The 23,075-nt window shown below is 37.8% G+C and overlaps 1 protein-coding gene across 1 annotated transcript in view; it reads right to left on the reverse strand.

Moving 5' to 3' along the window:
• The window catches only part of ODAD2 (outer dynein arm docking complex subunit 2), a gene marked incomplete at both ends in the record, with an annotated part of 153,961 nt that overhangs the window by 114,346 nt on the left and 16,540 nt on the right, over positions 1–23,075 (reverse strand). The window contains 6 exons of the mRNA XM_083379420.1: positions 3,135–3,377; positions 4,386–4,540; positions 7,599–7,709; positions 9,038–9,262; positions 11,051–11,260; positions 13,164–13,310. Coding sequence (XP_083235546.1) covers positions 3,135–3,377; positions 4,386–4,540; positions 7,599–7,709; positions 9,038–9,262; positions 11,051–11,260; positions 13,164–13,310 — 1,091 coding nt within the window. The remainder of the gene's footprint in view (positions 1–3,134; positions 3,378–4,385; positions 4,541–7,598; positions 7,710–9,037; positions 9,263–11,050; positions 11,261–13,163; positions 13,311–23,075) is intronic.

A 23,075-nucleotide genomic window follows, 5' to 3' on the forward strand; every position in this document is an offset into this window, starting at 1 on the left:
GAGTTAGCAGCAGATATCCTTTTTTCTTTGCCATCCTAGAAAGGAACATCTGCCCCTACCTAGAATTGAACTTTCAACCTTTCAAATGGGAGTCTTCACCACTAGGCCCGAGGTCTCCAACCTTTCTGGCTTGAGGACCAGAGGGAAGGAGAGCAGCTTCAAAATTGGTTTGGATGCATGCACGTGTGCACATGGAGCCACACACACTGGCACGGCACTAGGAGCTCCGTTCGTGCATTCAGCATGCACTGGCACCACGTGCATGTGTGAGCAGCCATGCACTCCCCCCGGCGGCTAGCACCAGTTCACGCATGCACAAATGGGCCACACAAACCGCCCGGGCTTGCAGCGCATGTGCAAATGGGCTGCGGACACCCGCCCCATGCTAGTATTCCTGTTCGCACCCACATCCAGGTGCAAATGGGGTTGCAGGCGCTAGCATGGGGGCTAAATGCACACCCACACGTGCGCACAGTGGCCAGCCGTTTCCGCAGCCTTCTGGCAAAGAGCCCACGGCCTAGGACTGGGCCATGGACTGTAGGTTGGGGACCCCTGCACTGGGACAACACACTGTTCATATCAATCAATATAACTATAGGGATGTAATGCATAGACAATAATCATTAGCTTTCTTGTTTTGTGGTTCACTGTCCAATTCAGTTTGTCCTCATGTAATGATTCCAGGTATTGATTACTGTGACGGTGTTTCCACCATTCATTTTTTTCTTTAGCACTTTTCTCACTCTTTGGAAATAATCTTTACTAATCACATTTTTAATTTATCCATGCTTGGTGTTATCCAACTGTAAAATGCCCAGATACTTGAGGGCTTCATCTAATGGCTCCTGATGATTTGGCCATTCAGCATTTCAATTCCATTATTGTTCATGATTTTACCCTGATTTATTGTTGTTGTAGTACATTTGCCTATGCCAAATAATTGTTATTATTATTATAGCATTATTTTTCAAAACAGAGTTTTTTTCAGATAAATTAGAGCATTTTAAAATTACATTTAAAAAAATAGTAAAAAGTTTACCATATGTTAACACAACATACCTAGACACAGACTGATTATAAAAAAACATCCTTTTGTCAGTATAGCAATAAAACATAAATAATATATTAGCAGCATGAAATAAAATATATTAGCCTTCAACCAGAAGAATAGAATAGCTAGACACATCCTTTGGAAAGCCATTTCAAACTGAAGGAATAACACCAAGAATGCCTACACCTTGATAACCATTTGCTACATCTCAGCATGAGAGAGAACCTGGAATAGGACCTCTGAGAACATGCTAAACAAAGCTAACTCAATCACTCTTGATGACACAAACTATACTTAGAAGGATGTCAAATTGTTCTCCTTTGTATGTTCTTTGCAGTACCTTTTATTCAAAGTTCCAGCTATGATGGCGATAGCATTCAGCAATGTTCTTGCATTGAAGAATCAAATTGGAAGAAGAAAATAAACTAAGGAGTGATGCATACCTTAACTCAAGATTCATTTGATTCCACTCAAACGATCATTTCTTTCCTTTTGCTTAAATAAAGTGATATCTTTCAGATCACAATTCACCACCATGCTTTGATATCCATTTTATTTACTAGTAAAATTCTTATGCCTATAACCTTTAACTGGGCAAACAGTACATCATGGGGCAAAACCTTTTTGACCATGGTACCTCAAATGGGCTTATAGAATGCATCCAAAATCTGGAACCCATGACCCACAAAGAATTGCAATTTTGCAAAATTTATAAAACATTTCATGACATAAAACTTATAAACATTTTATGATGTAATTCAAAATATCATTAAAAGTCCTGTAGACAACTCCTGAAGTATGACTCTCCTATACAGTTAAACATGAGCTATTTTCAAGGTAGATACATCTCTGAATATCTTTCAGAATCTTTAAGAACTTTTTCAGTGAAGGCACTGCCATTGTTTAAGATATTGAGGAACTGGGTAAGAAAATACTTCTGAAATGATGACCAAGCAGGTCATGGGTTGTCTATTCTAGTATAAAACTGGAGACAAAAGCAATAGCCTCCAAGCAGTGTGTTATTGTTAATGCTCTACAATATCTTATTTGGATTCCATTGCCAATTTATGACTCTACCAGTGTTAATACAAAAATTACATGTGAACTAACCATCTTTTATGAGATATGATATAATAATGATTAATTCTATGCATACCTTTCTACCATTGAACTTGCTTCATTCATCTATGCCATATTTACATTTCTGCCCTATCTTGCCACTGGGTGACAGCCAAAGCATGAAAACAAATGGTGCTTTCAAGGAAATTAAATCACTGCACTAAGAGAAGCAAGTGAGGCAAAATAAAATAATGGGAGGAAACAAGGGCTATATTCATTTGATCTTGGTTGTACAGAAGCAAAGAACTATACTACATGCCCTTGTCAAGACTTTTTCCACATAAAGCAAAATATTACTTGAAGCTTTTAATGAAACATTTATCCCAAAAGGAAATGCTTAAATTTCAGATCTAAGTTTTAAATTATAAAAGTCAAAAACCAATAACTTCGTTTACACATAAGAGTGCAATGTGGGAAGAAGAAAAAAAGAAAATGTGGTTTGATATTTTTTAGTTTCCATGCACAGCTATTAAATGTTTAAATACTTCAGGATAACTCTTATAATGTCAACTATGCAAAAGATTTTTAAAAGCTTAGGTGGGTAGAAGGAGAAACATATTTTGTGCTAAAGCACTTAGAAAGAAATATATCATTTGTTTTTTGCGTGTTAGGATTCATTTAATGCTCCCATTTAAATAAAAATCAGGATTTAAAATTCCATTGATCACATTCTGCTAATATAGCCAAAGAAGAAGGATAATTTCATATTCAGGCCATCACAAAATCATCAATGAATGAAGAAAAAAGACTCTCAAAAATATTGTGAAGCTTGATTTATAGTTTAATTTTAATATTTTAGTTATTGAAATATTTCAAATATTATTTAGTTGAAATCTTTTATTTCAAATGTACTAAATATTTGCTAAATGTAATTCTTATTTATGATGTCTCTTTCATAGCACTAATTTCAAATATGACAAATATGGCAATGTACATATAATATATGCTAAAGAGAAAAACTTACGCCATATTTTCTGGTTCAGTTGCACAAGACCCCACAGCTTTAGTCACATTCACAAGTAGAGCTTGATTGGTTCCGGTGAGTAAGGCAACAAGAGATGGGATTCCACCACATCTACGGATAATGGTCCGATTGGCTTGTTCCTGACAACATTCACCAAGGGCACCTACCACATTTATAAGAACCTCTTCTGGCTGATCTGTTAGCAAGCCAACCAAAGCTTCTATGGCTTTGTATTCCCGGAACCTAAAAATCAAAGTTTCATGACTAAATATACATATATTTGTCAACAGACTTACTCCAACTATAATTAAATTCAAAGTATTTGGAATTCATTATTCTGTCTCATAGTTTGGGTGGTTTAAAGGCAGATGAGCTATTATCACTCTATATTACAATAGGAATGATGTTTTTAAATAAATAAATTTAGTAGAAGTTTTGTACTTTCTGTATTTTCCAGAATTTTATAGTTCTGAGTCATGACTGTGTCTTTTAACTAGGAATCATAAAATTCAAGATTCATAAACATTTGAATTAAAACTGGCAATACATATATGCACAAACCCATTTCACCCAAATCTTGACATTACTACTATAATTACTTCTAATATGCCTTATTTTACAAGGGTTTGCTGCTTGCTTTAACATCACAAATTTTAATTCTCTAACTTCCAGGCATATCTGTTCTTATCTATTATGATGCCAAATTGACAAAATGTCCATCATGTCCCATGACACCAGTTCCACCCTTTCATATTTGTATTGCTACACTGCACATAAATGCATAAAAGGCCAACCTGTCATTGCTTGCAGATACCAATAGCTCTTGAGTATCCTTTCCTCAATTCAGTGAACTGTAAAATGGATTAGACTATGTTTCCCACTATCCTTACCCAACAGGGCAAAAACTAATTTTTACTCCAATCTATCTAGGTGATATTAAAATAGAGAATACAGTCGATGATAACTACTGGTATTCTAGAAAAATAAATGCTGGCTTAAACTTATTTAGATTGCCAACTTATTTAGATATTTAGATTGCCAACTTCTCTAATAAATATTTCAGCAAGTTTTAGACAGAACCCCATCTAAAGTGCACACACAACACCTAAATATTCCTGATGTTACTCATACATAACTATTAAGTCGTAATTATTTTAAAATCCTAACGGTTTGTAAATTCTTATGACTGGTTATAAGCAGGAGGTGCTAACTATAATACATATATTTCAAGGCAGCAAATATTGCAAGTACTTTGTCACATTTTCTTTGCTGATTGCACATTTCCAGATTGCTCCAGTCACTGCTGCCAGAAGTTCTTTATTTCCAGAATTAGTAACTAAAGTAGCAAGAGGTTTCAGGCCTCCATGTTGCCTAACAAGGTCACGAGTCTCTTGATCTTCAGCACACTATGTAAAAACAAACGAACAAAAGAAAATATAAATATAGAGACATTGAAAACACATTTTAAATCCAGATCAAATCCTACCATGTTCTGTTTAGAGATAGCACTATGATTTAAATGGACTAAATTTAAAATCCTAGAAGCAATATTTAGATTCCTAAATTAAATTAGAAAGATGCAAACAAATAGTATAGGCTTAAATCTTATTAAAATAAATAGATCTCAAGCCCATTTCTTCATCACTCCAGTGAGGTCTCAAAATGAACATTGGCAAATACAGTTTCAATCAAGAAATATGGATGGCCTAATTTTATTGGCCTTCAGAAAAACAATGGTTTTTCCTCCAGATACTGGAGCCAGGATGCTAATGAGGCTGGCATGGTATGGTTGATCTATGGATGTAAGTTTCATTGGGGCCTCAGCATTATCTTTTTTGCTTTAATGGTTTAAAATTCTCTTTAGGGTGTACAAGCAATTGCAGATGACCTGGTATTTATATTGGAGGATCCATTAGAGACAAGTCCTAAATTATTAGCAAAGACTGAAGAATTTGGAGAAATAGTAGGACTGAAAATCAATAGAGAAAAGACTGAAGTTATAGTTAAAAACCTCACAGATTAAAAAAAACAATTATCAGAAAAAACAGACCTTCAAGTAGCTAAGAAAGTTAAATACTTGGGGATATATCTAACAGCAGGGTGTGCAACAATAAAAGAAGATAGTTATGTAAAATTATTAAAACAAATAAAACTAGACTTGGAAAAATGGAAAAATCTACAAATATCAATCTTGGGAAGAATAGCGTCTGTGAAAATGAACATTTTACCAAAACTACTCTATTTCAAACAATACCAATAAAAATTGACAAATTTTTTTTCAATGAATTAAATACATCTATATTGAAATTTATCTGGCAAGGGAGAAAGCTAGATCAGAGTGGAAATGTTATAAAAAGCAAAAGAAAATGGAGGTTTTGGGCTACCAGACTGGGTCTTGTACTATCAAACAGCCGCACTAACATGGTTATAAGAATGGATAAATCTTAGAAATAAAAGACTATTATACGTAGAAGGACATGACCTACAACTTGGATGGCGTGCTTTCCTATGGTATGGGAAGAACAAAATTCACAAACATTTTCAAAACCACTATGAAAGAAATGCACTGCTTTTGACATGGGAAAAGGTAAAATCAAGAACTTATAAGAAAATACCAGGATGGATTTCAACAATGGAAGCATTCACACCCAAACTTAATTAATTATGAGAAACTTGTGACTTATAAAGGTATTTTGAATACTGATGGGAAACTACAAACCAAACAAGAATTGGAAGAATAGGGCATTGAGCTATCATGGTAGCCACACCTGCAAATGCAAATGAGATATGAGAAAGATGCAGAAATATATGGTTTTTACAAAGACCAGACAGCGTTAAACCAGGTATTATTGTCATCAGATGACAGATTGATTAAGAAACTGTACAGCTTTCTGTTAAATTTAAAAATGGAAGATGAACAAGTTAAAGAAACAATGATAATTTGGGCAAAACAATGTAGAGTTAGAAAAATGGCAAAACTTATGGGAAACTACAAAATAACAAGGTCAGCTACTTATAAAGAAAATTTATATAAAATGTTCTATAGATGGTATCTACCACCTTCAAGACTAGCAAAAATGTTTAAATATATGTCTAGCAATTATTGGAAATGCAGACAAAAATCCAGGCACATATTATCATCTTTGATGGACATGCCTTAAAGCAAAGAACTATTGGTCAAAAATACATACAGTAGGTGGCTAGAAAAAGACGATAGGAGCACATGTAGACTATAAACCAGAATTATTTGTTTAGGTATAATCTCAGAAAATTATAATAAAAAACATGTATACCTAATATTACATATATTAACAGCAGCGAGAAAAATAAAGAAATACCATCTGAAGAAGATATAATTAAGAAAATTTTGGATTGTGCAGAAATGGATAGGCTCACATTGAAAATGAAGGGGAAACAAGATTCAGAATACTTTCAAACATGGGAAAATTTTTATAAATGGTTAGAAAAATGGAATAAAGGGTAAGAATGGAAATTGTACTACTATTAATATCAAACATATAAACCCAGACAATGTGTTGCTTACTAATACTAAAGATTGTTACTGTAAAAAATTAATAAAATATACATTGAAAAAAATTCTCTAATTTTTGTTCAATACCCCAAATTTTCGTATAGGTAGATGGGCAGCCATATTTTTTCCTAAATAAATAAGCAAACAAGCATATGAAGGGAGATAAGTAGGGAAAAAAACATGGCAAGCTATTTACAAAACAATGCTAACTAGAGCAATATTATGCTAACTACAGAATGACAAAGCAATAGATAATTCACCATCCTCTTTAAATTATTAATTTGTGGGAGCGGGTTTGGAGTTAATACTATCCAAGTTAAAGGGCTAGTTTTTCTTTGGATCTAAAGCTTTTATTATCATTTTCCTTTGAGTTTCATGGTGTCAGATTTGGACACATCAGAGCTGCCGAAGTGGTGCGGACTGGCTGAATCTCACCACTGCCTATAGCACTTTACAGCACCCTCTGTGTGGTTTGCAATAAAAGCATTATTTGCATATTGCCCACAACAATCTGGGCCCTCATTTTACTGACCTCAGAAGAATAGAAGGCTGAGTCAACCTTAAGCCCTGTCAGATTGAATTTCAGGCAATGAGCAGAGTTTACCTGCAATATTGCACTTTAATCACTGTGCCACCAGTGCAAGATAACTGACAACATCTTAAAAATCAATAAATTGACAAATTTTGCATGTTGCAAATTCAATTACTTACTATTTCTTTATTTCTCCTTCACACTCCACCCCATTTGTATGTATTTTCTCATAAGCATAGATTATTTAGGCTCTTGTTAAGTTATTTCAGTTTTTGTGATAAAGAGCAGGTGAAGAGATTCCACCATTTCTTTCCTAAATAGGTATCCAGTTTGTCCCATTATTTTTAAAAGAGAAATAGTACACAGAGAACATTTTTTGTCTCAGAAGATTAATGTTTACCTTAAAGATTGCACTGGCACAATGCATTTGCAATTCTTCCTTGTCACTGTTCAGATTTTTCACAAGATTTTCAATCATTTTCTCTTGTTTGATTGCTAGTCTGTAGCTGGGCTACAAATACAAATAAACACTCATTAGAAAGGGGTTTAAAAAACATTTAGAAAATAAATTGCCAATGTGGACAAAGTTAAATGCTTTTTTGTCTTTGCTGTCCCCCTCACAATGAAAATTAGTAGAAGACCATAAAACTAGCAAATATTCCTTTATACTGCAAAGCCTCTTTTTCTTGTGAGTTAAGGCTGACAATTCCTGCCAAAACCAATTAGGAAATTTATATGTCCATCTGTCTCCCTACTGTATAACTGTACAATAAGAATGTGTAATACAAGTAATCCTTGACTTAAGATCACAATTGGGCCCACAATTTCTTTTGTAAAGTGAGACATTTGTGAAGTGAATTTTGCCCCATTTTACAACCTTTCTTCCATTAGTTGTTAAGTGAATTACTGCAGTTGATAAGTTAGTAACCTGGTTAAATGAAACTGGCTTCCACATTGACTTTACTTGTCAGAAGGTTGCAAAAGGTGATCACATGACCCTGGGACACAGCAAAGGTCATAAATATGAACCAGTTCCGAAGCATCTGAATTTTGATCACATGTTTATGGGATGCTGCAATGGTCCTGTGAAAAATGGTCATAAGTCACTTTTTTCACTGTTGTTGTAACTTTGAACAGTCACTAAATGAACTGTTGTAAATCAAGGACTAGCCGTACACATTGGTCAGAAACCTCTCTTCAAAAAAAGGCAATACTGGGCCAAAAAAAGCCTGATACAATTAATAGGTTACATAACAAGGCAATTCAATTTCAAAATTAACTGATCTCCCACTAGCACCCATATTGGTATACAAATATTTTGTTATTGCTCAGACAGAAAAGGATTGATTACAAAATCTGGAGATAATATCCTAAGGATAGTGAGGGTTTTTTCCCCCCTCCCTAGCATTTTTCCACAAGTGCAGGGTCTTTTTTTTAATCAACTAAGTGTGGATCTGTTGGTTGTCACAGGAATTGACTGATCAGCTTGTCACCTGATCTGTGACACACACGCACACACCCAAACACACGCACACACCCAAACACAAATTTCAGTTAATTCTATTTGTAATTATTCGGAAATGACCTCATATTTCTTTCAAGTAAATACCATAACTTCTATTAATTTAAAGAAGAATTAAATATAATGGAATATAATTACAGGAAATCACTGAAACTACCTTATGTTGTAGTCAATTATATATATCACTTGTGATTGATTAGTATATAGATGAATGGATAGATAGAATATCATTGCAATTTAATGTCACTAACTACTTTTGCTTTCTATTTGACCTGTGGAGGATCGATATCTGAATTTTCAGAAGCAACACTGCTTACCTCAGAGGCACACTCTTGCAAAGTTCCTACCACAGGTATTAACATATTTGAATGAGGAGACTTCAGTAACTGAGCCAGCAGAGGGATGCCTCCAGCTTTACGGATTGCTTCTTTATTCCTAGCACTTTTGCTGCAGCTCCACAGTGCCAAAGCACCACAACGTGCTACTTCAATTTCCTTTCCCTGAAGCTGATTGAGGCTTGCAGAACAGTCTAACAGCCCAACCTAGTAAGAAACAAAAATCCAGTACAATTGACCAGGTACACCCTGATGGGCACTAATCAAATATGCATCCTGGCACTAAAAGATACCATAAAGATGCCTATAACATTTGTTCTAGAAATGAAAGAAGGACCCAGATTGTTGGGGGCAATTAAGCTGACTTTGTAATAATGCCACTTGGGGGGGGGTGTGTGTGTGAAAGCCCTAATAAGCAGGCATATACATAGAATGAAGGCTACTGCTAAGCTTGTAAGCCGCCCTGAGTCTTCGGAGAAGGGCGGGATATAAATGGAATTAAAATAAAAAATAAAAAAAATATCTTACTCCAGTTCTAGCTCTTGTTGCCTATAAGCTTTTGATTATAAAAAAAAAAGTCTGCAATCTTCTGGTGGAGGAGGGGGAGGAGAGTTCCCATGTGAGATTTTGGGAAAGGCAAAGAAGCACTATGGATGGGTCAAAGGATTAAGATTAGAAATTTAAAGTTTTTCTTGGGATGCGGGCTCTTTTTTAAAAATTATCTTTGGTCTATTTTAGAGGTTATGTTTGTATTCCACTTCAAAATGGCAAGTAATGCTCTGGTGATTTTCAGCAGTTGTGGTAAAACAGAGCTCTTCAATACCACAAAAAGGCGGTTTACCCCTGGATTCTCTCACTACTCACACTATTATAAACAATAAAAATGGGCAAGTTTGGGAACATTTCCATTTATATAACCATGAAAACCCTCCTGCTTCTCCCAGTTAAGTGAGAAGTATATTTAGTGAGCTTTTAATCAGTTATTCCAAACTGCTGGAAGGAATGACTGCTAATGCATTTCCCATTTGGTTTAGAATGCAAGAGAAAACTATTTATTTCAGGAGGTATTTGTAATCTGAAATGCCATTCTGATCTTATCAGTTTAAATAGAATATTTATAATTTCAGAGAGATGCTACTGGCACTGTTCATTTTAAAGATAATTGTTGTTTTGACTGGGGATTGTTCATTTTCTTTTTAAAAAAGGCTACACGTAGCAATAGCAGTAACATTTAGACTTATATACCGCTTCACAATGCTTTACAGTCCTGTCTAAGTGATTTACAGAGTCTACCTACTGCCTTCAACAATCTGAGTCCTCATTTTACCTACCTCGGAAGGATGGAAAGCTGAGTCAACCGTGAGCCGGTCAGAATCAAACTGCTGGCAATCAACAGAATTAGCCTGCAATATTGCATTCTAACCACTGTGCCACCATGGCTCTGCTAATGTCTGCTATAGAGTAGGGTAGGATAAGGTAGAATTAGAATAGAAATAGAAAAAATAGAAATAGAAAAAAATAGAAATAGAAACAGGAATAGAATAGAACAGAACAGAATAATTATTTATTGGCCAAGTGTGACTGGACACACAAAGAATTTGTCTCTGGTACATAAGAACTCAATGTAGATACAAACAACAAAGTAATATAATCATAAGATACCAATAATAGAAGGTAATAGAGGAGAAGGATAAAAGTAATACAGCCCTACCACATGGGTAAATATCTTTAGACATAAGACAGTGCTGTGGAATTAGATGTTGAGGAGAGTAAAGGCACTAGAGAAAAAAAATGTCCCTGTGTCTAGTTGTTTTGGCATGCAATGCCCCATAGTGGCATTAAAAAAAAGCAGAGTAACCTTTCTGTCACATGAAAAAAGGAAATTATTTGACTATATTGATATACATTTAGTTCCCCATTACTGTTAGAGGAAAAAAGACATGATTAGAGTGAAATTCTGATATCAAAACTTATATGAGTATATAAGCAACTTACCAGCCTCTTGATTCCACCATGCTGACGGACTGTTCTTCGGGCTCGTTTGAACCTAGCTACATTAGCTATTGTTTCAGCAGCCAAACACTTCAAATCTTGATCTAGAGAATCAAGTATATTAACCATGATCTGCAATCCTCCAAGATCAGCAATTGTACGTCTTATCTGAGCATTTTGACTAATTTCCTTCAGGATTTTTAATGAACCAATCTAATGGAACAAAAATGCATTGTTATGGATTGCTTTCTTCTATACTGGAAATTTTTTTAAAAAGTTTTCTATGTAAATACTCTTCTACTTACAACCATAATTGAGTCCAAAACTTAAGTGAGACATTTGTTAAGTGAGTTTTTCCTCATTTTATTACCTTTCTTGTCACAGTTGTTAAGTGAATCACTGCAGTTGATTGCTTAAGTGAATCGGGCTTCCCCATTAACTTTGCTTGTCAAAAGGTTGCAAAAGATGATCACATGACCTTGGGACACAGCAACGGTCATAAATATGAACCAGTGCCAAGTATTTGAATTTTGATCACATGATCATGGGGACACCACAAAGTTCCTAACTGTGAAAAATGGTCACTTTTTCAATGCCATGGTAACCTAGAAAGATCACTAAATGAAATGTAAGTCGAGGACTACCTGTACTGTGCAGATGTTCATGCCACAGGAGATGCTACATGCCTTTCTTTCTTCCATACAGGTTGATTACAGAATGAAAAAACAGAAGGCAAAGGGTCTTCCTCTATTACTTCCCACCCATCCAGGACTCAGACAATGGCAGCACTGTCAATTCATATTCTGCTTCTACAGCATCTGTTCTGAGTCATTATTAAGTGGTGTTGTTCTAACTGGGGATTGTGCTATTCATTGTACTCAGGATGATTGTTTTCTTCTCTGGTTTTGTTGCTTTCCCCTTTAGAATTTCACTAGTCAGCAGAGAAACCATTCATCCATCGAATGGATCACTTCAGCAGGAAAGCTGAGGTTCTGACTGGGGACTTTGCCTCTCATGTGTGGCTTATCCTTGTCTACTCCTCCTACCTCTTTAGATCATCTCCCAAGTTTAAAATAATAGCAAATAAAATAAAATACGGAAAGATGCCAGCGCAGAAATAGTAACAGAAAAGAGAACACAGGGACTGTTGGAACTGTAAAATTGGCTAGAAGAACTAAAATTGACTAATTGAACTAACCACACAAATCAGAGGAGAGTGGAACAATGATTGTAAGAGACAAATGAAAACAAAATAACAAATAAGCCCCAGAGTATCCCCTTTTCTGAAAATGAAATACTGACAGTCTGATCTTCTTTGCTCTACCTTCTGGAAAGCTGGAGAAAAGTTGGTGCCAAAGGGAAGGATAAGGAAAAAGTGACAAGCACAAAAAGAACATAATACTAGTGAAAAGGGCAAAACCAAATAAGGGAAGTAGCTGTGGCAGGGGCTGCTTAATTAGCAGATTATTGGGAGTGGCCCCATTGCACAAGCACTCCTATAATCTTCTCAGCTGACCTTTCCTCCAAGATAATAGGTAACAAAGCATTACAGATTTTATATACCTTGAAGCTAAGGTGGGATGGTAATGATTTAAAGTGTAATATATTATTTTAAAACTTAAGTACTCCTAAGGATGATTGTTTCAGTCATGGAATGAGAAGAAGGTATTATCATGCTGTCAAATAGAAAATTGCTATTATCAACCATGACTGTGATGTGGATGACTGCAAGTGGTGACAAAGCTGAAGAAGCAAATTCTTTTGCTTCCTAGACATGATGGCAAAAGTCTCTGAAGAGAATTAATGTGAGGATGCAAAAAGGAAATAACCGAAGAAATCTTGATTTCCATTGTCCCTGTACATGGAAGCCAGAAGGATTCTCCAAATTGCTCTGTAATTCATGCACAAGTTCTTAATTGTTTTAATTCTTTAAATTTCCCCAGTGGCTTAAATGTTAAGACTCATTATGAGGCTTCAATTAAAATACACAGTGTTACAAGATAAGTGATAGTTGCAGAGCTGTTTAAAAGAAAGAGGATTTGGAAGTCAAAATGAACACCCCCTGTGAAAGCTACTAGAATCCTAAAAAATACTGCTCACTATGTAACTAACTCACCTTACATTTGATTTCTTCAGTATCAAGCAAATTAATCAGCACTTCGAGACCCCCAACATCTCTAATTGCCAACTGGCACGTTTCTTGAAACAAGTTGAAATCTCTCATTGAACACAATGCAATTACAGTAGCCGTCTGGTTACCTGCCTATAAATGAGACCATCAGTGTAATTCAGGATACAATAGGTTTTACTACAGGTTTTACTTAACAGACACATCAAGATAAAAAAAAAGTTCTATAGCAAAATTATAAGAGCAATGTGCATATTTCAATTTGGTGGTATTTGTTAGTGAAGTGAATAGATGAAAGGCTATTTCTGTTAAATTATCACTGATAAACCAGTGAAATATTTTAATCAACGAAAGAAGAGAAGATAACAGTTCTGACTTTTGAAAGTTTCTTTCACATTAGTGAGACTAGTATGTTTTTGTATGAAATTTATATGCAAAAATTGTTTCCACTGTTTTACATTCTAAAACAAACTCATAAAATATTTTTGATATGCTTTCAAACATTTGTGTTACAACATAACCATTACTACTGATTACCATAACAATTATTTTTCTGCCTAGTAGCTATTAGAGAAAGTTTTCAAGGTAGTTTTCAAGGTAGATTTTAATCAACATGGAAATTGTTAGTTCTCTATTAAATGTACACAAAAACTGCATCATGTTGTTAAAATCTTTGAAACTGGATATGGTATGGCAGTACAACACTTAAATTTAAAGCTTTAAATTAATGGCAGGTTTTATTTCTAAAAATCTAGCTCCACTTATAGGATGATTCAGCAATGGTTCAGCACAAATATCCACAAATAAAAATGAAAACAGAATATAAACTAAAAAAAAGAATTAAAGGCATGCTTGGAGAAAAAAATTCTAAGTATTTTCTGGATGATAGATGAAGTACATAATTATACTAAGTAACAGCCGTAAGTAAAGAAAAACCATCTTTCTGAAATGAGACCTATAACGTTTTTCATTTCATTCATCACTGGGCTTAAAGAACAATAACAAAGATTCCACTAAAACAAAAAATGTAGATAGGTGTATGAGAAGATCACAAACATTAGTTAATATAAAACTTACAAATCTAAAGTTGCCTTATTTACTTTTCTTCTGAAAAAGCCAAACTAAGGGGGGAAATAGAAAAAGAAGCCTCTGTTTCTCCTTACAGAAATTTCTCAGTCAGTTAATACAATGGGACTAGTTCACAAGCTCCACAGACTCCTTGGAGTCCATATGGCTCCTGTAGAATTCTGTTCAGGGTATTATCTAACATCCAAATCCCATCCAAAAAAGAAATGAAATGTCTTGTTTCCAACCACATTGCCCTCAGCTTTCTACCCCTAGTACAAAACAAGTTCTATAATTAGTCATATTTTACTTTTGCCAGGGAAAGATTAATAAAAGGGGGCATCAAACATACAAAATGTTTGCAGGAATACATTACAAACCATTGGTTTATCCTTACAATATCTGCCATTTTTTAAAAGCCCAAGAAAGAAACAGATATTCCTCTGTTCCTTAGTACTTGACTCAATAGGGGATTAAAGCCAAGAAAACCTGGCAGATAATTCTACTGTTTCAGTTCATTCGCATTCTAACCTCCCAAGCAGCCCTATTACTGTACTACCAGATTTTTTCAATTTTAATGTCAAGTTATCTTTAAAAGTTAGCCTTACAAATGAATCTGAAAAATCTAGATTATTGTTTGAAATCTAACTTGTGGCTACCTGTTGTCTACAAATGATTTTTTGTAGGTAGCTTAGTTCAACTTCCATTCATTATATCAAAACAAAATACAGTACTAAGTCAGATATATTAAAAATATGAGCTTATTAGTTTCTCATTTAGTTGCATAACTTTGATCTAAGCAGGTGGATATGCTTGTAATGATCTAGTCTCTTTTATTGAATATGCTTGTGCTATTTGCTAGAATAAAGGCATAATTACTTCAGCTATGGTTTTATGGTGGACTTTTTAATAGCAATATCTTATTAAATATTCATAGTCTGATCCAACTTTTCATTTTGTTTTACAGAACACAGGTCAAGCTGCAACTTGTTAGTGATGAGTTATGGAGGAGTATTACAGAGTTATGGAATAACTTCTTGTCCCATTTCCTGAATCCTCTGCAGTTCTTGGGTTATAGCCTGGCAGTGAATGAAACACAGAGATTAAAATAACCAGGGCCAGTGGAAAATCATAACCATGATAAAAATCACAGATTCCATAATGTTCACATTACATGTCTGTAATGCGTGGAAAATAAGTATTGTTTAAGAGCTAATTAAGCACTGACACCGTCAAGCCTGGTATGTCTCAGTAACAAAGGAATACATGGAGCAAACTTCAAATTAAAACCATCACCAGTTTTTTTTAAAAAAATGAAGAATGAAAACAAAATTGCATGATACGGAGAAAAAAATTCCAGACTGGGTTCAGAATGTAGGTTTCCACTGTTGCTCAAATGTCTCTCAGGCATTTTTTTTACATCCTGACTTTCTGACCTCTTAAATTCATAGAGCTGCAAATGTATTTATATAGGCAAAGTCTGCAGCTATGCAGGTGTTACATCCCATTGGAATACTGACCCATGTTGCTGTTGGAGCATCTGATACATGCTCTATCTTGTTCCTTATTGCAATTTCTTTTTTGAATAATTTTTTCCCCTGATTTTTGTACAATATTTTCAATTCTTATAATCTGTCCAATCCCTGAGGTCTATAGGCACACACATACAGCCATATATAAAAGAAAAATATGTAATTATAAAATCCAAAAGTTAAATACAAAGGGTGAATAATACCACAGGGACCACCAGGAGCCAAGGTTCTCTAAGGTATCAAAGTATAGCTTCATGAAAAGAGAAGACAGAGTTCCACACAATGACGGCCACCACAGAGAAAGAGTGTCATCTAGCACATAATCCAATGTTATTGGATGCTTACTGAAAACAAGCAACTCTCTTTTGATATGATTTAATTTGAAATGGTTTTGTCCTATTCATATGGTTATAACCTCCAGACACCAGTTCTGAACTTCCAGAGTATCGCTGGTTTGGCCCAAGGTAGCAACATATAATTAAGTGCCGTCAGACTAGTAATACTAATAACATATCACCTTGAACTGATAGATGATCTCTTCCAGTGGTTTCACACAGAGGTTAAAACAACATGAGAAAGAGTTCTGAACCCTGTCAGGCTCTGTGCAGGCCTCTCATGAACTCAAAAACTTTCCCCCAGGATATATGAATAAGGAACCACTGACTGAAGAACAGAATCATTGTAAAACAGTGCTCACTACTTCCAACCCTTGTAGGTGATCCAGAAGGATACTCCTATTGAGAGGTCTCACAGGATCAAACAATGTATTCCCCAATCTAAGTCAGCTACCCGAGTAACAAATTCTGTTTCTGTCCCTTGATTTAGCTTGAATCCTGACTGAAAGACATGTAGGTAATTTGTTTCCTCTGTAATCCTTTGTAACTGATTCCCAATACCTTCATAACAAACTTGCTTTAAAGGGTAGAGTTGGAGAGTAGGCAAACACAACTGGCTTAAGGAATGGCCTTTTTCAGAAAGAGATTACTTCCTTCCTTCAAACAAAGCAGAATTACTATCTTTCTCAAAAACAAAACAAAAAACCTACATAGATTACCTCTCAGAGTTAGCTGGTTACACCCTGTCAAACTCCTTGAGAGGAAGGAGAAATGTGGGTCTACCCTATAGATAGCAGCATTCAAATTACAGAGAACTCATATGCTTGTGCAAAAGAAATAATAATAATAATAATAATAATAATAATAATAATAATAATAATAATAATAATAATTATTATTATTATTATTATTATTATTATTATTATTATTATTATTATTATTATTATTATTATTATTATTATTATTATTATTTTATTTGTATACCGCCCTTCTCCCGAAGGACTCAGGGCGGTGAACAGGGCAATAAATACTAATACAAAGATACAAAAATTAAGAAAAGATTAAACAAAGTGCCCAATGCCTTAAAACAATAAGTTAAAATACGTTAAAAGCAATAATAAAACCCCAAACCCATCAGGCCAGGCCGGCTTGTTCAAACAAGTAGGTCTTAAGATCCCGTCGGAAGGAGCAAAGGTCGGGCGCCATCCGGAGCTCGACCAGTAAACGGTTCCACAAGTCCGGCGCACCCACAGAGAAAGACCTCCCCCTGGGGGCCACCAGACAGCATTCTCTGACCGGTGGCACCCTGAGGAGGCCCTCTGTGGGAGCGCACTGGGCGGAGGGAAGTTGACGCCGGCCACAGGTGCTCCCTAAGGTACTCCGGACCCATGCCATGTAGGGCTTTAAAGGTCATTACCAGCACCTTGAATCTCACCCAGAAGACAACTGGAAGCCAATGCAGCTCACAGAGCAAAGGTGTAACAAGGGAATATCGGGAGACTCCCAACACGACTCTCGCAGCTGCATTCTGTACCAGTTGGAGCCTCCGAGTGGTCCTCAAGGGGAGCCCCATGTAGACAGCGTTGCAGTAGTCTAATCGAGAGGTCACGAGTGGATGAGTGACCGTACGCAAGGCATCCCGGTCTAGATAGGGCCGCAACTGGCGCACCAGGAGAACCTGGGCGAAGGCCCCCCTAGTCACAGTTAATATATGATCTTCTAAAGAAAGCTGTGAATCTAGGAGGACTCCCAAGTTGCGAGCCCTATCTACGGGGGGTAATAACTCACCCCCCATAGAAAGAGATGGAATATTCTGAATTTCCCGAGATGCCGGTACGCACAGCCACTCAGTCTTGTCAGGGTTGAGCCGAAGCCTGTTCCTCCCCATCCAGACCCGAACCGCCTCCAGGCAACGGGACATCACGTCGAGGGCATCACTGGGGTGGTTTGGGGTCGAAATAAAAAGCTGGGTATCATCAGCATACTGATGATACCCAACTCCAAAACCACGAATGATCTCACCCAGCGGCTTCATATAGATGTTGAACAGGAGAGGCGAGAGGACCGACCCCTGAGGAACTCCACAAACGAGAGGCCTCGAGGTCGACCTATGCCCCCCTGCCAACACCGACTGCGAGCGTCCCAGGAGATAGGAGGAGAACCACTGAAGAACCGTGCCTCCCACTCCCAATCCCCTGAGACGCTGCAGCAGGATACCATGGTCGATGGTATTGAAAGCCGCTGAGAGGTCTAATAGGACTAGGACAGAGGAATATCCCCTGTCCCGAGCCCTCCAGAGATCATTCACCAGAGCCACCAATGCCGTCTCCGTGCTGTACCCGGGCCTGAAACCCGATTGGTACGGGTCTAGATAATCAGCTTCATCCAGAACCAGAGGGAGCTGATGCGCCACCACGCTCTCAACAACCTTCGCAAGAAAGCGAAGGTTGGAGACAGGACGAAAGTTGTTTAACACAGCTGGGTCCAAGGCAGGCTTCTTGAGGTCTCACCATCGCCTCCTTCAAGACGGCGGGGAAACTACCCTCACTCAAAGATGCAGATATAACCGCCTGGAACCAGCCTCTTGTCCCCTGCCGAGCCGCATAAACCAGCCAGGAAGGGCATGGGTCCAATAAACACGTGGTGGAGCTCAGCCTCCCCATAATCCTGTCCACTTCCTCCGGAGTCACAGGATCGAACTCCTCCCAGATAACATTGACAAGACCACCCATGTCCTGATCGTCAGACTCTGCCCAGTCGGAGTCCAAACCGGTCCGAATCCAAGAGATTTTGTCCGACAGATGTTGACTAAACTCCTCGGCATGACCCTGCAAGGGTTCCTCTCTCACCTCCTAAACAGGGCGGCCAGGCGGTTATCTACGGACACGATGAGGGTAGCAAAGTGATTAGACCTCGCCACCCTTATCGCCACGAGATAAGACCTAATATAGGTTCTTAGTCGCAATCGGTCAGATTCAGACCGGCTGGATCTCCAGCCCCATCTCCAACGCTTCATCTCCCGGAGCTCTGCGGAAAACCATGGAGCCCGCTGGGGCCGCAAGGGTACAACTCGGTCAAGTGCCTCCGTGGCTGTCTTTTCCCAGGCTTCCACTAAGGCATCAGCTGAGCTATGAGCAAAGGAGGCAGGTGGGGACCCCAGCGCTGCCTGGAACCTCTCAGGGTCCATTAAGCGCCTGGGGCGGAACCATCTAGTTGGTTCAACACACCCACGGCGGGGAGTGGCAAAACGGAAGACCAGCCGCAGGAGATGATGATCAGTCCATGACAGGGGCAAAACAATTGGGAAACCCCCACCAAGATCATCTAACCACCGTCCAGATAGAAAAACCAAATCAAGGGTGTGGCCCCCCACATGAGTCGGTCCATGAATTACTTGCGTCAGGTCCATGGCCGTCATGGAAGCCATGAACTCCCGAGCTAACTCAGATGATCCTCCCAGGGATGGTAGATTGAAGTCACCCAAAACCATAAGTTTGGGGAACTCAATCACCAGCCCCGAGAGGATATCGAGAAGCTCAGACAGGGCTGCTGCTGCGCGACTAGGCAAAAGGTACACCAGCAGCAAGCCCAGCTGCGCCCTAGGACCACATCTCAGGAGGAGGGACTCACACCCGACTATCTGGAGAACGGTGGCCTCCTGCGGACACAAGGTCTCCCTCATAACTACCGCCACTCCCCCGCCCCTACCCTGAGCCCGAGGCCGGTGCAACACCCGGAAACCTGGTGGGCAAAGATCAACCAGAGGGATACCACCCTCTGGGCCCAACCAGGTCTCCGTAATGCAAGACAGGTCCGCATGCTCACCCTCAACCAGATCCCTGATGAGAGGAGCCTTATTGACAACGGACCTGGCATTCAAGTACACCAGCCAGAGCTCAGGTGGCTGCACATCCTCGCTCCTGGAACCTCGGGGCGAAAACAGAGGGTCGGAGCGCCTCACCGCTTATAAATAGCGGAGACGCACTCCCAGATGTCGATACGGCCCTTTGTTCGTACACCTGCTGCCATTCCCTAACGTCGTGGGAATAGGTAGTCCCACGACCCACTCCAGAGCTCCGGAGGCAACCAACCCTGGCCCCCCATGTGATCAATCCCGGACCTCACCCCTTGGGCTCTACCAAATTAGCATAAAGCCCAGAGTGAATAAAAATGATTTTATTTATCAGAAAGCCACAAACTCATTCAGCATGGTTTTAAAAAAATGAGAGCTACTATGCATAAGAAAGGCTAGCCTCACTATGCCCATCCATCAATTCCATATTGTTTTTTAAGTGACAAGGGATCAACAAAGAACACAACAGATTTTGAGGAAAAGCAAAACACAGAATTATGCTGCTTTCTCCTTTGTTTCAGTTTGTTTTTTCCACTCTGATCTCTTCTTTTCATCACAGAGAACTAAATATTAGAAAGGAGGTAAATATCCATATTGCCTCTATTCATTTTACAGGAAATTTAAAGTATACTTTACCCATTACTTGTAGGGCATGGCATACAGAAAGCCCTGGGTGCTACACTGAATAGATCTTTTAACAGTAACTTCTTTCCTTCCACCTTCCCTCCCACTCCAGGACCAGAATGTATGGAAGGCACATCATTTCCTGGCCGTCTTTCTGCTTGATGTCAAACACCAGAGGAAACTGCTGAATTCTTCTCAAAATAGAGCAGATAATAGACAGGAATCTGGGGAAGTTCTGCTCTTAGTATCTGGCAAGAGTTGCAACTGCCACAAGTGGGTGTGGGGTCATGGCTGGGCCTGAAATAGTGTCTGCAAAAGACATTTAACAAGACTAATCTGGGAAGACCCATCACTGTTTCATACTGTCAAGAAAACAACAAGCAGCTGAGCTTGAATAAAAAGTTGGGCAATTGAATTGCACTAAAGCCAACAGATTTTCCAAGGAAAAACTAAACCATATGAACAGAGTATTCAAATATGAGGGGAGCAATGCTTTCAGGGAATAAACAAGACCAGCAAGCAAACTCCTTAAATTCAAAGAAGGGATGTTATTCATAAATTCCAACAAGGTGAATAATTTCTAAAAAAACATCATGCAGGCTTTGGAGTGATTAGCAGGTAAGTGTTAGATGAAAGACTACCTGAGTCCATAAGTTAGATCTATGGATAAAGAGATCTAGCTACAACTTTGTGGGTCGTAGGTTACATGGGCTTTTTTCTGTACAGGGAAATGGTAAGATTTGGTAAGCTGATACCTGCTGCTTAGTAGTTTGTCTTTCAAACACAGGGGGCAGCGGGGTAGACTGTGATGTCTACCACCAGCTGCATAAATAGAACATAAACCCCAGTCTGCACTGGTACCTCAAAAACTACATCTTTTTATTACCTAAGGCAAGTTATCTTTTGGTATGGTAGGATATCATGACTTTACTTAGTTCCTATATTGGACTGGGCCCAATGTCTCCAGGAGCCTTCAAAGTTGTGACAGTGAGAACAGCAAAGTAACATCTTGACCTAACACTAACTGTATCAGATTTCTGTGCATGAAGGTTTTGAAGCAATTTGGAACCGATTAAATGGTGTTGCCTGGCTTTGAGAGCCAATTTTTTTTTCTCAGTCTGTTGGGGTTTATTTGAATCTGAAAAAAGCTCATATTCCTTTGAAATATTGTAGCTTTGCAAGTGATCCTTCTCTCCCTTCAGCTCCTGAGTTCTCTCTTGCCAATTCTTGTAGAAATTCACCATCCTACTTGTATCAATATTATTTATACTGCCAGCAATATACATTTGTTGATATTTACTATTTGTTGATATATTATCACTTCACTCTTGAAATGTTTTATATGCAACAAACAGATGATGCATTTGGGTATTTTCTTTTTTTACAAGTGGTCTTCCTTTATATAGCTTCTCATCATAGAAATATGCTCCTGCTGCTGCTGCTGCTGCTGATGATGATAGGGAAGTTATGAGCAAGTTATGCATAGGGTAGGTTTGAGGTTTATTAGGAGAATTGTGATGGTTCAAAGGAGGGATAAGGTTAAACAGTCTTCTTTGCATTCTCTTACTGGTTAGCTGAAATGAGGAATGTCGATTGGTTTAGGGAAAATTGGCTTATCTATCTATGAGGAAAGCAAACCCCCAGCACAGCCTACAACTCTTTGATTGGGCAGAATTGCTTCCCAGCACTGTTGGTCATATTAAACTCTTTCACAATGTGAATAGATGATGGAAAACAAAAGGGCAAAATCTAGAATCATAATTTCAAGATCATAGGGATGTCCCCAAAACAATTTTTTATCGCTTTCAGAATAAAGGATTTTTATACACAATTCTATGTTTCTCTGTATTAGACTGCGTACACAACAAATAAGTCTTGGCACATGAAAAAGGCAGATCACCCCTATAAATTAAGCACTTATTTAATAGTGATTTCAATCACTATTAAATTAATATTATTTTATCCAGTTCCTATATTTGGATGGGATGTGGCTTCTTTGAGCATTTTCCCCCCTTCTGGTAGCCCTTCATGTCTTGAAATTTGTTTTCTTTTCCTGTACTGTTTTCATGAGCAATGATACTTATTTTCTATCTTTAATAGATCATAAAAAGAACTGTTTCTAATACAACCCTTCCATAAGTCACTTTTCCAGCTGTTATCTGAGAAACTAATTTGATCCAGCAACATCATACATTATTTCAAAAAGTTCATCCAACAAAAGTATGAAACCAATTAAAAAGTCTTTTGTAACTGTTGACATTTATGGGCGTATATAAGTGATGTCTTGTGTTTTATTTTTATTTTTTTGTAAGCCAATCTAAAGCAATTCACTACTTCTTGACTGTGAAGGTCTTCATCCAAATAGATAACAAGTGGCAAACATTTATTTTGGAAAGCTTCAGTGATACATCACCTAATTAGAAATACTGAATAACTCCAAGGACATTACAATATAAATATTGCTATTTTTCTCTTGGAGCTAATAAATCAT

Source organism: Vipera ursinii (assembly GCF_947247035.1).
Source record: "Vipera ursinii genome assembly, chromosome: Z".
NCBI classification, from domain to species: Eukaryota; Metazoa; Chordata; class Lepidosauria; order Squamata; family Viperidae; genus Vipera; species Vipera ursinii.